Below are 14,739 nucleotides of genomic sequence, written 5' to 3'. Positions count from 1 at the left end.
GAAATAAAATCTGATTTAGTATGGCTGGGCTGCTTCTCAGCTGCTTTCAAAGAAACGCAGGCAAACCAGCATTAGTGCAGACCTCGGAAGGAGGGTTTTGGAGAAAGGAACAAGCATTTACAATGCGATGGTTATAGCTTTTGTACAGCTTCAGTGTGACAGTGGCAGCGATGGGTGCTGCGGATCAGACGGGCAGGCGGCACAGTGCGGAGCCGGAGGCCGGCGGATGCGGTAGAGGGGTCAGGGAAGAGCCCTGCCGAGCCGTGGGTGGGACGGACTCGGGCGCTGCTGGATCTGGGGCTTGCCAGGGATTTCCTTCCCAAGGCTCTTGTTCCTCAGGGTGGTCAGCTTCGGATTTCCCCTGCAGCTGTGCAAGGAACCTTGAAATGAGAAGTTAGGGAGGTAACCTGAGTTGAACTCCCTCCCACGTGCCTACTGCTGCAACACAGCAGGGTTTGCTGCGCACTGACCTGGAGACTGCAACTTTTAATTTCCCTGATGTTGTGCTCAGTCTTTTTATGCCTGCTACTGTCAAAGTCCAGTTCTTCCACAGTGTCATCTTCCCTGCTTATCCCTGCTTCGCTCAGTTCCTCGTCTGCCTACGATGGCAAGTCCCCTAGCAGCCCCAAAGGAAAGGGACTTTTTTGTCTTCCCTATTTCTCTTCAGCCACCCACAGTGAAGAGTTTTGTCTGCTGTTGTGCCTTTCCAGAGTGAGGTGCACACAGAGAACAGTACAAAACGGAGAATCCAACCCCCAGCACGCTCCCCGAATGTGAAGATTTCCCGAGCGGTGCCTGCCACGGAGGCTGCAGCAGCGCTGCCAGCCTGGCGCGTTGCTCTGCCCCCTTGTGGCCCCTCTGGGAATGGCTGTGCAGCACGGGGGGCACGGCCAGCGCTGGGCATGGCCTCAAGTTGCGGCACGGGAGGGTTAGATTGGATATTGGATTATACTTAAGTAGCAGGGGAGACACCGTGATCAGGCAGGTGGCTTTGCCAGGCGAGGCTCATCCCTTGCACTCGGGTGAGCTGACCCCTACGATTTCCCCACTGCATAATTTGTGGTACTGGGGGACTGCGCGCTTTATTTGTTTTATTTCTAATCATAAGCAAGCTCAGAAAATATGGTCTGGATGAGTGGTCAGTGAGGTGGATTGAGAACTGGCTGAATGGCAGAACTCAGAGGGTTGTCATCAGCGGCGCTGAGTCTAGTTGGAGGCTGGTAACAAGTGGTGTCCCCCAGGGGTCCGTACTGGGCCCAGTCTTGTTTAACTTCTTCATCAACGACCTGGATGAAAAGTTAGAGTGTACCCTCAGCAAGTTTGCTGATGACACCAAACTGGGAGGAGTGGTGGATACACCGGCAGGCTGTGCTGCCATCCAGCGTGACCTGGATAGGCTGGAAAGCTGGGCAGAGAGGAAACTGATGAGGTTCAACAAAGCCAAATGCAGGGTCCTGCACATGGGGAGGAACAACCCCAGGCACCAGTACAGGCTGGGGCGGCCCTGCTGGAGAGCAGCTCTGTGGAGAGGGACCTGGGAGTGCTGATGGACGACAGGGTGACCATGAGCCAGCAGTGTGCCCTGGGTGCCAAGAAGGCCAATGGTGTCCTGGGGTGCATTAGGAGGAGTGTGGCCAGCAGTTGAGGGAGGTTCTCCTTCCCCTCTGCTCTGCCCTGGTGAGGCCCCATCTGCAGTGCTGTGTCCAGTTCTGGGCTCCCCAGTTCAAGAAAGATGAGGAGCTACTGGAGAGAGTCCAGCGCAGGGCTACGAGGATGAGGAGGGGACTGGAGCATCTGTGCTATGAGAAAAGGCTGAGGGAGCTGGGCTTGTTCAGCCTGGAGAAGAGAAGGCTGCGAGGGGACCTTATAAATGCTTATGAATATCTCAAGGGTAGGTGTCAGGAGGATGGGACCAGACTCTTTCCAGTGGTGCCCAGCGCCAGGACAAGGGGCAACGGGCACAAACTGAAGCAGAGGAAGCTCCAGCTGAACCCGAGGAAGAACTTCTTCCCTCTGAGGGTGACGGAGCCCTGGCCCAGGCTGCCCAGGGAGGCTGTGGAGTCTCCTTCTCTGGAGATATTCCAGCCCCGCCTGGACGCGGTGCTGTGCAGCTTGCTCTGGGTGACCCTGCTTTGGCAGGGGGGTTGGACTAGATGACCCACAGAGGGCCCTTCCAACCCCTAACATTCAGTGATTAGGAAAAATTTCTTTATTGAAAGAGTGGTCAGGCATTGGATCAGGCTGTGCAGGGTAGTGGTGAAGTCACCATCCCTGGAGGAGTTCAAAAAACACGTAGATGTTGCACTTTGGGACATGGCTCAGCAGGCATGGGGGTGTTGGGTTGATAGTTGGACTTGATGATCTCGGAGGTCTTTTCCAGCCTTAATGACTCTGTGATTCTCTGATTGTTTCTTCAAAGCCTGTGTAAAGCGGTTTGCATCTGTCTGTCTCTCTTGCAGGGAGGTCCTGGTCACTTATACTTGCTAAAGAACAAAGTTGCCACTTTTGCCAAAGTGGAGAAGGAGGAAGATATGATCCTGTGAGTGGCTGCGTTGTGTTCTGGACTCACGTAGCATTCTTCTGCTCGGTTTCCTCAATGTTTGTAGCACATGGCATAGAAGAGGAGGTGGAGGGAGCTGGGGTGGCTTGGTCGGGGGAAGAGGAGGCTGAGGGGGGACCTAATAGCAGCTTACAGCCCCTTCAGGGGAGTCGTGAAGGTGGCAGAGCTGAGGTGTCCCCATCCCTGGTTGGTGCAGCCCTGGGCCAGGCCACCATGCTTTCATCTGCTGTTTAGTGTCTGTCTGGACTAGAGACCATCAAAAGAGATAAAAATGATTTTTCTTCTCCTGACAAAGGCTTTACTGACCACAAAACAGAACATGCACCTCATGCCTCTTGCTCCGAAGTGGCTGAGATGGCATTTCTAAGCAGGCGACTAGTGGCAGGGATCCAAACCATTCCCCCCACGGCTGTCTCCGGTAACGGCCCTCCCGTTGCAGGGTGCAATGGAATTTGTCTCTGCAAAGCCTGCTCAAAGTCCAGCACGTCACTGAGCCAGGTTTTCACTAACAGGACAGCCGGTCAGACGGGGCTGCTGAGGCAATTTTGCTTCTCCTTGCAGAGAGTTCAGCTTTGCCTGTTTTGTTGCCTGCTCGCTTGTGCTGGCTCAAACTTGCTTGGCTGACAGTGCTGCGCTGTGGGGGAGAAGATGTATATACCAGCCTGTTCCTACACAACTTTTTGTTGGCGTGAGAGCTGAGTATTAAAATCAACATCTGTTCAGTGCTCTGCTGGCACAAACACTGTCAATAAAATTCTTCAGCACGTGTGCACGTACGTGCTTCTCAACACCTTCCAGGCATAGCTGGTCTGAAGTTGGGTAATTCAGGGACCTGCAGAAAGCTGCGAACACACAGCTGACAGCTTGGATGCTTGGAAGTGAACGTCTGCATCCACCCTGTACGTGCCTGGGAGGCAGTCCCGAGAAAAGCTTACGCTGCAGTCTGATCGCAGACCCCACAGAGGAACTGCTGGGCTTTAGAGCCCACCAGAAGCCTGCTCCAGCCCTCTGCAGAGGGGAGGTGGTTGTATTTCACGTCCCTGAGGCACAGCGTGCCTCGTCAGTAGTCACAAAGCGTAAAGCGGGGCCGCGTGGTGAGCAGCTCCGAGCCCCGGCTGACGTGGAACAGCCTGGTTTGGTGTTGTCTCTCTAGCTGTGTAGAAGCAGCAGCCCTCCGGCTGTTCTCGGCTGGTTTCATGGCCTGGCAATGAGCCAGCGCACTGGTAACACTCTCGTTTAGAGAGGGCAATTGTTGGTAGAAACCAGAGAGAGGAAACTGGAGGGAACTGTTGCAGAAAGGGGACGCATAGTAAAACTGTTAGTCTGAAAGCACTCCCGGTGGACTTTGCTCCCTTCTCTTCACCTTGGACCTTCCTTGGCTCGACGGGCCGCTCCTGTTCCTCTGCCATATGACCTGGACCTGCTGCTCAGGCCCTTGCTCTGCCCCTGCTCTTCCTTGTCTGAGAACCCATGGCTCTTCCTGAGCAGCTTGCTCCTCAGGCTGCAAGCCTCGGGCCCCTTCTGAGCAGCGTGTGCACGAGCATGCTTGTGACTACTCATGCATATGAGGAGATAGACATTTTTTTTTAATTTTTTTTTTTAAATTATGTATTCTGTTTTTTCTTGTTTCTTCCAGCTTCTGGAAGAGGTTGAGCCGGCTGATGAGTAAAGTCAATCCTGAACCAAATATCATTCACGTCATGGGCTGCTATGTTCTTGGAAACCCCAATGGGGAGAAGGTAAGAGCCTCCTGGGTCACCTCTCTGGGAGCGTCTGCTGAGTAGCAGCAAGCCCAGGGAGTCAATAGTCACAGTCTAAACCTTCCTCTTCTGCTGTGTGGAAACACGTCCTCCTGTCCCACGAGTGAATGGGCCAACCACCCATGGACTGTGCCTTCCCCAGAGGGCAGGGCAGGAACGAGAAGTGGCATGCAGGGAGGCACAGATACTGAAGCCTTTGAGGGGAACAGTCATTAAAGCACTTTATTTACTGATGAACTTGATGTTTTAAAGGACATGTAGTGGAAGGTTTGTTAGAGATGTGGAACAAGGATGGGCAATTCTGGGTGCCCTGGAGTTCATCTTTGTTTTCAGCTGCTAACTCTCGATATGTTTCCTTTTCAGCTATTTCAGAATCTGAAAAACTTAATGAATCCTTATAGGGTTGCCTTTGAGTCTCCACTTGAACTATCAGCTCAAGGTAATTTATTCTGTACAAATACATGTCTTCTTGATCAGCCTGCCTCCTTCAGTGGGCATCTTCATGAAAAAGCAATTTTGAGCTCCCTGAAGCCCCGCCACAGTCATCCTTTTGCTTGTAACCACCCTGTGTAGTTCGCTTGCTGAACCTGGGATTTCCCTTGCAATTCCTTCCTGTTCGCATTTCAGCTATCTTGTTTCTTGGGCCTGAAGCTGCAGAGCCCTCTCCTAGGCTACTGGCAGTGGCGAAGGCTGCGTTACGGGCTGGGTTTAGGGGATTTGTGATACTGCTAGAGCATGTGAACGTTTTCTGTAACCCAGTGTGCAGGGTACTGGTACCGAGTGAGGTGTGTCATCACCAAGCAACGGGGATGTGGCCCATTATAGCCATTCTGCATCTCAGTCTGCTTGCTTTTTTCTGCCTGTAGCTCAAGATATTTCAAGGGGCTATTGAATTCTTCATGTTCTCTGGTCAGTGCAAGTAATTATGAGTGCAGTTTCATAAGTGACATATAGTTGAGTTATTCTGAAGTCGCCCTTGTTATTTTGTCTTTGCTGTAGTCCTTGGTACTTTGTTCTCTTGGAAGAGGCTGTGAGCACTGTGGATGCTTCCTCTGGTGCTCACAGCTGGCACCAGCACTGACGGAGTATGCTTAACTCCTACTCACCGTCCTAGGAATGTACGGGAGTTGAGCACGTTCGAGCTGCGCAGGCTTCTCTGTGGGCATCCTGCTGAGGTCTGGACCCGGCTTTGTGCAGTGCTTGCACAGATCTCAGAGTGAACATGCTCGTACGTGTGTGTGCCAGGAGGCAACGTGCAGGGAAATTCCTGGGTCTGTGCACAGCCTGGCAGGCAAGGCAGCGGGCTCTGTGCGCATGCGTTAAGCTGTTAATCTTCCAGGAGGCTGGGCTGAATTTATCCCCTTCATCAGTCTGGGACGCGCTAATAGTGTAACCTCTCTAATCCTTTACAAAGTCATCTGAAACTAATCTTCAGCAAAATCCCCTCCTCAAGCCCTGTCCCAGAATCCAGGGTTGTTTGCCCTCGTGTTTCCCAACGCACGCGCGGCCTCCTGTGCCTGGCCTTCAGTCTGTGGCTGCTTTGTGAGACCCTCCGCCTTCAGTCAGAGGTGCCAGCGGTGCAGAGCTCTGGGTGACCCTCCTTCGGTAGGGGGGTTGGACTGGATGACCCACAGAGGTCCCTTCCAACCCCTGCCATTCTGGGATTCTGTATTCGTGTGTCCTGCTGAGCTCACTGCTGTGAGAAGAGACAGTTCTGCAGGACAGGGACAGCCTGGTAACATTCATTTAAAAAAATAAATTTTTTTTTGCATTTTCAACATTAATGATTTTTAATATTTCCCACAAATCTTTACAATGAGTTTACTCTTCATTCGTAGTTCTCCGACGTCCCTGTGCCAAGTTGCCTTGCGCAGGTTGGAGCTGTTGTCTGGTACTCTGCAGCCCCTGGCCCCCCCTTCTGCAGTCAGGGCAGGGAGGTCCAAGGCTGGAGACAGACTCTGTGCTCCGTTCCCACCCCCACGGACAAACCCTGCCAGGGGATTATTTCATGGTCTGAGGCGATCCAAAAAGAAGTTTGCTTCTCAGGGGCGCCTTGGCGTGCCTGGGGTGGGTGCTGAATGTCAATGTTCTCCAGATGAGGCACACGGGTGGCTTCTGCTGTGCCCCTGCCCTCCGGTGCGTTGGGTTTTCATTGCTGCCGCGGCCTCTCGCGTCTCTCCCTCGTGCTGCAGGGTGTAACCCCTCTGCTTCGATTCGCTTCTCCTAGGTAAGCAAATGATCGAGACTTACTTTGACTTCCGCCTTTACCGCCTCTGGAAGACCCGCCAGCACTCTAAGCTATTGGATTACGATGACATTTTATGAGCTGGAGAAGACTTTGCAAGAGGAAGTCGATCACCGGTGTCCAAGAAGTCATGCTTATTGCAGAGAGACTTTTTTATTGGCACGGGGAGCCCTTCAAAGCCCTACGGGAGGCAGCAGTGCAAAAGGGAGCGGAGAAGGAGCCCTCGGCAGCGCGTCGGGACGAAAGGCTCCTGGGTCAAGAGAGACTGGAGGGAAAGGGTGTGACACCTCGCTCGCCTCGGGTCAGAGCCGTGGTGTCTCAGGAGGAGCTGTGTGAAGCGAGGACAGGATGGAGTTCCTTGCAGAACTGAGCTGTTTTGGGTCAGAATGGGCCAGATTTGATTCCAGGTCCTTTTAAAGACTTTCAAAGCTCAGGTTTTCTTACAAAAAAATAAAATCAATTACCCATGCACTACAATGAAGAAGTGACCAGAGCACAGAGGGAGGAGGGGTTTGGACTGATGGGAGCTTCTGTGCTGAGGATCTTGGAGAGCAAGGACCGCTACACCTACTCCTGCAAGCTTAGATCAAGACGATCCAGTTTCGATGTGAATATATACTGGAATATAGAATTGAAATCTAACTTTTGGTTTTGTTCTGTTTGATAGAAAATAAGTGCAATTTTTATAGCGAGAGGGGTAAAATCCCTCCCAGTATTTAATTAGTTAAGAATAACACACCAGTAACCAATAGATGAGGTATTTTTGGTCTGCTTGAAAATATATTCAGAATGGTAATATATCTTCTGTAGACATATTTAATCACCAGCAAACATGGTTTTAACATAACTTAGCAGACCCTGCATGTCTGCTGCATTGATTAACCCGGTTTGGTTCGTTCCTTTCAGAGTGGCTGTGCTGCACTAATTGTACGTGCTCTCATGGATGTGTATCTCTCCTCCAGTTAGACACAACTCTGTTACTTTCTATTTTGCTGCTTGCAAAACTACGGGACTTGAGTTTTGCTGAAATACTTTAGGTTAGAAATGCGATACCTGGCTGAGAAACCTCGTGTCAGGCTTACTACGGTATAAAAATGAATTAGAAATTAATAGCCATGGTAATTACTTGTTCATGCCAGTGTTTTGCTGTGTGTTGGGAGACAAGTTCTCTTTCCAGTCTGCTGTGTGGAGCAGCGCGGTCGCACAGCCAGCGGAGACCCTCCGAGGAGACTGTTCCCGAGGCGCTGGGAAGAAATGCTTCTGGAGGAGCGCGGTGTGGGTTTGGAGCCTGAGTTGGAATCTTCCCGATCTTCACGTGATTGCCAGTTGTTTGTGCATAAATCACCTCTTTTCCAATGCTAAAAAGACCTGTTCAGTGGCCTGAGCTGCTCGTGTCCCCTCCTGTGTAGGACAGAGTAAAGGCAGAGCTTTGTCAGGGCAGCCGTGGTTTGAGAACCCGGATTTGTATTTGATATTTGAGGATATATTTTGGAATATATTTACTTTTTGTTTGGTTAGGTCGGGGGATTACTTTTTGTTTTGGGAAGGGTTTTTTTTTCATCTTCTACTCTCCTGTTCAGAGGATAAATACTACTTACAGTCTGTGTAGGTCACTCTGGCAGTTCTGGGAGGCGATACAAGTGATTTCTTTTATAAGTAAAATATACTGGAGAATAACCAGGAAGGATTACCCTGGTTTCCTGATTTCCTGATATCTAAAATTAGTTGATTGTGAAGGGAAATATGTGTACAAATCTTCTTTTCAATACTTACCAAAAGAACTCGTTGTTCTGATCTGTAGAGTACTCCCTCCCCTGTGGCATATCTGTGGTTGTAATCCTGGGGAGCAGGCCTCTGGCTAGAACTGCTGAACCCTGTACATTTATAGCCGTTTTATAGCAAAACTGTTGAAGAAATAATGTACATAGAGTGAGTAAGGAGAGGAATAGGTGGAGAGAGATGGTTTGAAGTCGTTGAAAGCGAGATATGGAACCGAATAGGTGTGGGCTGTTGCCTCCCATTCCGGTCTGGGGCTGTTGGAAGCGGTGCTGGCCTGACCCCGGGGAGGTTTGGTAGCTGCGTCATCCCTGGCTCGACTCTTCCCCTCTTGACTTGGTCGTGTGTCCCAGGCGTGTAGTGAAGGGGATAACGGACACTGACCTGTAGCTTTTGGAAGAAAATGCCAGATATAAAAAAAAGAAAAAAAAATGATGCCAATTATGTCTTTAGCTTCCGCCAGCTGTGCGTGTGAGAGGGGGGAGCGGTGCGTGCGGTGAAAGCACGAAGTCGTGCGTTATTTGGAGAAGGGAATGGTAGTGGCAGGACTAAAATGCTGACAGAAAACTCTCCCTGTCTGACCCTTTTACCTCCTATGGCTGTGCTCCGAACTGGAGACAGACAACCTGTTCTTCCCTTCTCTTTTCTAAAGTGAAATCCTGATTCAATGAACTTGGTAGCATGAATGTAGCATTGTGGAACTGCTGAAAATCTGACTTCACTCCGGAAGGGCCCATTTGTGTATCCACCTCAGTGATCTCCCTGTAGAACTGTTGTGTATCTCTCCTCATTGACCACTTGTAGAACTAGGGGTGCGAAGTCGAAAGGTGGCTTGTACAGTCGCGTGACTTCTGTAGGAAGGGGTTTGTTGGAACGAGCGTTAACGGGCGGCTTTCCTGCTGCGCTCGGCTGTGGTGTCGTGTAATGACAAACGGTGAACGCATTTCTCTCTTTTCCAAAGATCTATATTCCTCATAGTTTGTGATGTTTATGACATGAGCGTATTATTTCCTTTGTAGCATTCATTTGGCTGAAGAGATGAATACTCTAAAAGCTGTGACTGGAAAGACAATAGAATTTTGATGTTTGAAGTCCTTTGTGCGAGTAGCGTCATTGAAGTTTCTGAAAGAGGAAAGCAAATTTCTTCCCCTTTTTAACTGGGTGAATTTTTCAAGTGGCTGCTGGGAAAGGAAGGATCAGCAGAGGATAGGATGCAAAAAGAAAAAAAAAATTGTAATTATTTAAACTTTAGAGTGAAGAATAGAGCCTGTAAGTTCCTCAGCTGGACCAGCCTGTGGGGGATGACCCCCGGCTGTGCGCTGGCCGCTGGCCACAGCACGGTCGCAGCCGGGACATCCCCTCCGCAGAGGCCGAGCGCCCGTTCCTCGCGCCCCAGGGATGCCGGGGACAGGCCACAGACCCAGCTCGCCCGCGGGGCTCTGCCAGGGAGCGGGGGCTGCCGCGGGCACGGCACAGCTTGTCCTTCTGCTTCCACCTCCTCCCTCCAGCCGTCCGCTGCCTGCTCCCGCGGTGCGCTGAAGCCCGGGAACCAGTTCGTTCACGCACGGTCGGTAATTATCGTCTGAACTGGCTTGCTGGAGCTCCCCTCTAACGAGCGTCATGGGCGCGAGCAGCGTGCGCTGCGGCGGAGCTCCCGTCCCGCCGGCTCTGTCAGAGGAGCAGCAGCCCTGTCGCACCGCTACGCTCGGCCCCACCGCGGGGAAGCTCCTGCACGGCCTGCGTTTGCTTTGAGCGACGGCGGGAGAAAGGGGGAGAAACCGGTTAAACTGGGATAGCTGAACTGGGCACCAGCCCTGGCTGTTCACCCCTGCCACGCGCGGGAGGTCGCGCGAAGCAGCACCGGACACGGCCTCCTCCCTCGCCGCAGCGGGCGAACGTCGGCGGGGAGGCTGCTGGCTGTGGCACGGCTGGGGCTGGGCGAGCGGAAGGGTGGGCAGCACGTCCAGCCCTGGCCGCGTCCTCTGGGGCCTGCAGACAGTACTCACCGAGCTGCAGGGGCTCGGGGAGTGCTGACCTCTTGGATGTGGCACTTGGCTTACACAGGGTTTTCCAGAGAGGCTTTGCTTTTCCTATCGTTTGGCTGTGAAGGAAAGGAAAGAAGAAAATTCAAGTTACCTGAGGGACACAGAAATAGGTAGAAAATTGAGATAAAGCTTTTTGCACCTCTCCTTGTGCTGCAGCCGCCAGCTTCCCTTTGCAGCTGACCCCCAGGCCTGGGGTGGGGAATGGATGAGTTAGCAGATGATCCCTTCCTGCGTTTAAAAAAACACCAAGCCAAAACGTCTAGCAAAACATCTGACTGCAAAAGGCGACCAGCCAGCTCATCGCGCCCCATGCAAGGACTCTGTGTGCGCACCCGTGGGATCCCACCCGCTTCTGCCTCCGAGTGCCTCTGGAGCCGCCCGCGCCGCGGCCCGCGGCTGGGCTCCACGCTGCTCGGCGGAGGGGACTCTGGACATGATTCTTCGTTTCTCAGCCTGGACTCACGGCCTGGAGCTCAGCACGGGTTTGCTGCTCCAGGGGCTTCAGCGTGCGTATGTGTGTTCACGTCGTCTCTTCGCACGCGGGCTCTTCCCCGTGATCTGGGGGAGAGATCCCCCGCGATTGCCCCGGCAGCACGATCGGTGTGGTCCACGCTGCGGTAGCGTCGCTCCGGCTCCTGGCACGCATCCGCTTCACAAATAGCTGCAACAGGGACGGGACTGCGTTAGGGACCTGTGGCGGGGAGTTCCTGTTCCCAAGGCTCTGCTGGCAGAGTGACTGCGAACGCTGCGTCATCACCTTCAGGCAACATAAGTGGGGTTGGTTGAAAGAATGGAAAATGCTAATTTTAAATAGCCTGGCAGGATCTGGAAATGGGAGCGTGTCCTTAATCCCGGCTCAGACAGGAGGCGGAACGACAGGCGCGCTCTGCTCTCTTGGTGCAAGCGTAAACATTCAGCCTGTCAAAACCCAGTTTGAGAGTCACACTTGTACATTATGAATGTGTTCGTCCAAGATAAGGTGTGTTACTGTGTGATTAAAAAAATCCTTCCAGGGCCCTTGGCAATTGGCACGTGCTGCCGGAACCATGCATCAGAGGATGGGCTGGGTTGTGTCACCCTTCCTCGGGCGATCGGGCCACGCTGCTGGTGTCGGGAGACGGATTTGCAGGTACACGTTAAGCTGCATTGCTCCATGCTCTGGGCTTTGCCGTGACGTTCCCTGGAGCTGATGGTGCAGACAGCCCTTCCTGAAGGATGCCACGCAGATGTCCTCCCGAGGGATATCGAGCGGCAACGCCATTTTCCACACCGTCTGTAAAAAGTTGTTTGTGATCCTGTATTTTGTCCCACTGAGCAGAGAGTATCCGTGGCTTCCCGCATCTTCCGTGGGAGTGTTTTTTAATCTCCGTTGTGGAAACACAAGCCAAAGTCAACTGGAAACTCTTACAGATGACAGGTCAGCCTGCGAATAATATCACATACTCGAGCTGAGCGAGTAAATGGGTGGTTTGATGACCACAAACCTGATGTGATCGTTGTTACTCCCAGGGAGTCCTGCTCTGTAATCGGCACAATTAATGGTGAGATCCCCGAGTCTGCGGTCTCTGCCTGAAATGCCAGGGCACGATCTCTTGGGCGTGAGCTGTCGCAGAGCGATAGGAACCGGTAGCTGCTTTGATTCAGAAATAAATGCGGCCCGACGTACTGCCAGTTGGTGTGAAAAACTTGGAAAACTGGAAGGAATAAAAGTTATGGACATTAAATATAAAGAATCCATCTGAAGGGAAGCTGAAGTGCATCTTTCCATAAATACTTAGGAAATTTTAAAGAGCTTATACAATCTAATATTTTTTCACGTCGCTGTATTGCTTTTAAAGAATCCTTAAAATTGGCATGTGTAAGGGCAGATGAGACCCGCTGAGGGCCGTCTCACACGAGGATAGTGGGGAGGCAGGCTGTAGTTAGTCAGTTAATTGGGCACTCCAGCCTTTCTTCTTATCTCGGCATCCAAATGAACTGGTGATTAATTACAGCAGTAATGGCCCTGTAAACCTTCAGCAAGAGGAGCCTCTCCGCCTGCGTTTCTAAGCCTTGAGCACAGCGACGGCGTTCGCCGTGACCCTCGAGCAGCCGATGGAGCCAGGCCTTGGTCCCGTGCCGTGGGGTGGCCCCTCCGGTGATTCACCCCATAGGTACAGCCCCTGCCCGGCTCCACGGCGTCCGTGGGGTTTCTGCGTGTCTGAGCGGCGCTTCCCTCCCCAGGGTGTGCAGGGGCCGCGCCGAGCTGTGCTCGGGGAACATTGCTTACCCGGGGAGAGTGAACTGCAGGGGTACCGAGGGGGCTGCGGCGTTCGGCCAGGGACCGGTCACTGCCACGGTCGCTCTGGCTCGGGATCAGCACGGATACGCACCGGTGGTATTCAGAAAGCTTCTGTAGAAAGCGTGGGTTTAATAGATTTATTTTTAATTTATTTTTTTAGTGCTAAAACTGAATTTTAGCGATACAGTCACCTCTACAAGGTCCTGTTAACCCGGAGCTGGTGCAGAGCTGGGAATTCAAGGACAGGTATCTTTGCCCTAATATTTGAAATTCCCTAAAAACATCACAAATAAGTCCAGCCTAGCGAGGCCCTCTGAGTATGGACCCTGCTCCCCTGCGCTTGCTGTACCCCTGTGCTAAATGAGACGTTATTTTGTGAGGTGTCAGGCCAGGGGTGACTGAAGAGACTGAGTGTGGTGTTCCCCATCCCAGGAAGCCAGGCTGGAGTCGTACCCGAGTGAGCAAGAAGGGGCCGGAGCGTTTCCGCTGTGGGTTTCCTGTTGTTCTGCAGGATCACTATTCCTGGAACTGGGGTGACTGCAGCTGTGATACCGAGCAACGGCCGCAGCGAAACCCAAGGTCTTGCAGGGCTGGGAGTGAGCGCGCTTTTCGGGTCTGTACTGTTTCTCCTTGGAGTTCAGGCACCGGTTTTGACTTCCAGCTCCTTTACTCAGCTGCAGGTCCTCCCTTTGCTGCTGCAGAGCCACTAGTGAGGGGGAGCAATATTGGCTTTCTGAAAAGAAAGCCCGACGCGGAGTAACAAGGTAGTGGTGCAGGCTTTGAAAATGGGTCTGGTGATGTGGGGAAGGAGAAGTTACATCCAGCGATGCTCCTAAACTCTGCGATATTTGAGCAAGTTACTTGCATCCAAATGAGAAAAAGAAAGCGAGAAGCATAGTTGTCAAAATAATGAGGGGGAAAACCCCTAAACCACCCAAGCATGAACAGTAATCAGCCATTTGACAAACCCTGTGAAGATAAAGCACTCTGTGCTCTGATTCTGCGTCTGCCCTCAGCCGAGTTCAGAGGGCACTGACAGCATCCTGCTCCTTTCGCAACCAAACTCGAGCGCAGGGGAGCAGGGCTGTGTCCACCCGCGCTGCTTGGGCGAAGCCGGGTCTGCACCCACCTGCCCGCAGCGTGTCCGGGCTCTCGGGTCCCTCTTCCGCTCAGCCCATCCCAGCGGGAAGCTGAAGGCAGAACGGCTGCGTAAGGAGCTTGAGAAGTTGGCCCCAAGAGAGCCTCAGGGTTAGAGAGCTCAGCCTGAGCCGTGCTGGTCGGGGGCCAAAACTGTCTTGAAGTTAACAGAGTTTTGAAAGCAAAGCTTGTGAGCTCTGAGTGCTCGGTGAGCCCTGGACCAGCAGGCTGGCTCCTGGGAGAAGGCAGAGGAAGGTCACTGCCCAGCACCCTCCCCAGTTTCCCAGGTGGTTTTTGGCTGCTGGTGTGGGGCAGCCCTCGCCACGGCGCAGGAGACATCCGCCACATTAACACGTTTCTCTGAGACTGTGCTGCTTCGTGTATGATAACCAGGTTTCAGATACATGAATGTTTTGAGGTTTTAAGACGTGCTTTAATAAAAAGAGACATTTCTGGGAAAGCAGGTTATCTCTCTTGTTTGGGTTTTTTTTTGGTTCTCTGGCTGAGCTGACGGAGCCGGGAACGGCTGCTTGGCAGATGCTGTGCTTTGCTGCACCGGCAGGCAAGGGCGATGCAGGCGCTGGGCATCTCCGAAGGGCAGCAGCCAGGGAAATGCTGAAAACTCAAGAGCAGAGCTCCAGAGGTGCGAGAGGCCCGGGTGAGCGCCGTGCCCTGGGAACCAGCACGGCACAGGGCAGTTGTAAGGGGAGAAAGGTTAAAAACTCCTGGTGCTTTAAGCAAGGGACCCTCAGAGGGAGGCAGATCCAGTGGTGGGCATAGTATGGGGCCATTCACAGCTCCAGCACCGTCTGCGGCTTAGCGAGCAGGGACAGGATCGCTAAGGACCTTAGGGAGCATTAAGCATTGTGCCCTTTCCTGGGAGGAAGGCCAACCTCTGGGCACCATCCTACAAGCTGAGAAACAGAGCCCTGGAG

At 52.6% G+C, this 14,739-nt stretch overlaps 1 protein-coding gene across 4 annotated transcripts in view; it reads left to right on the top strand.

The window, feature by feature from the left end:
- Window positions 1–14,272, top strand: part of NSMF (NMDA receptor synaptonuclear signaling and neuronal migration factor) — a 53,609-nt gene extending 39,337 nt beyond the window's left edge. For all 4 annotated transcript variants that reach the window (XM_075439308.1, XM_075439305.1, XM_075439307.1 and 1 more), the window contains 4 exons: window positions 2,460–2,539; window positions 4,197–4,299; window positions 4,684–4,759; window positions 6,548–14,272. In XM_075439308.1, coding sequence (XP_075295423.1) covers window positions 2,460–2,539; window positions 4,197–4,299; window positions 4,684–4,759; window positions 6,548–6,645 — 357 coding nt within the window. In that variant the 3' untranslated portion in view covers window positions 6,646–14,272. The remainder of the gene's footprint in view (window positions 1–2,459; window positions 2,540–4,196; window positions 4,300–4,683; window positions 4,760–6,547) is intronic.
- The last annotated feature ends 467 nt before the right edge of the window (window positions 14,273–14,739 follow it).

Source organism: Opisthocomus hoazin, chromosome 19, assembly GCF_030867145.1.
Source record: "Opisthocomus hoazin isolate bOpiHoa1 chromosome 19, bOpiHoa1.hap1, whole genome shotgun sequence".
Taxonomy (NCBI): Eukaryota; Metazoa; Chordata; class Aves; order Opisthocomiformes; family Opisthocomidae; genus Opisthocomus; species Opisthocomus hoazin.
The sequence above is the reverse complement of the archived record's forward strand: the minus strand, read 5'-3'. Positions and strand labels throughout refer to the sequence as shown.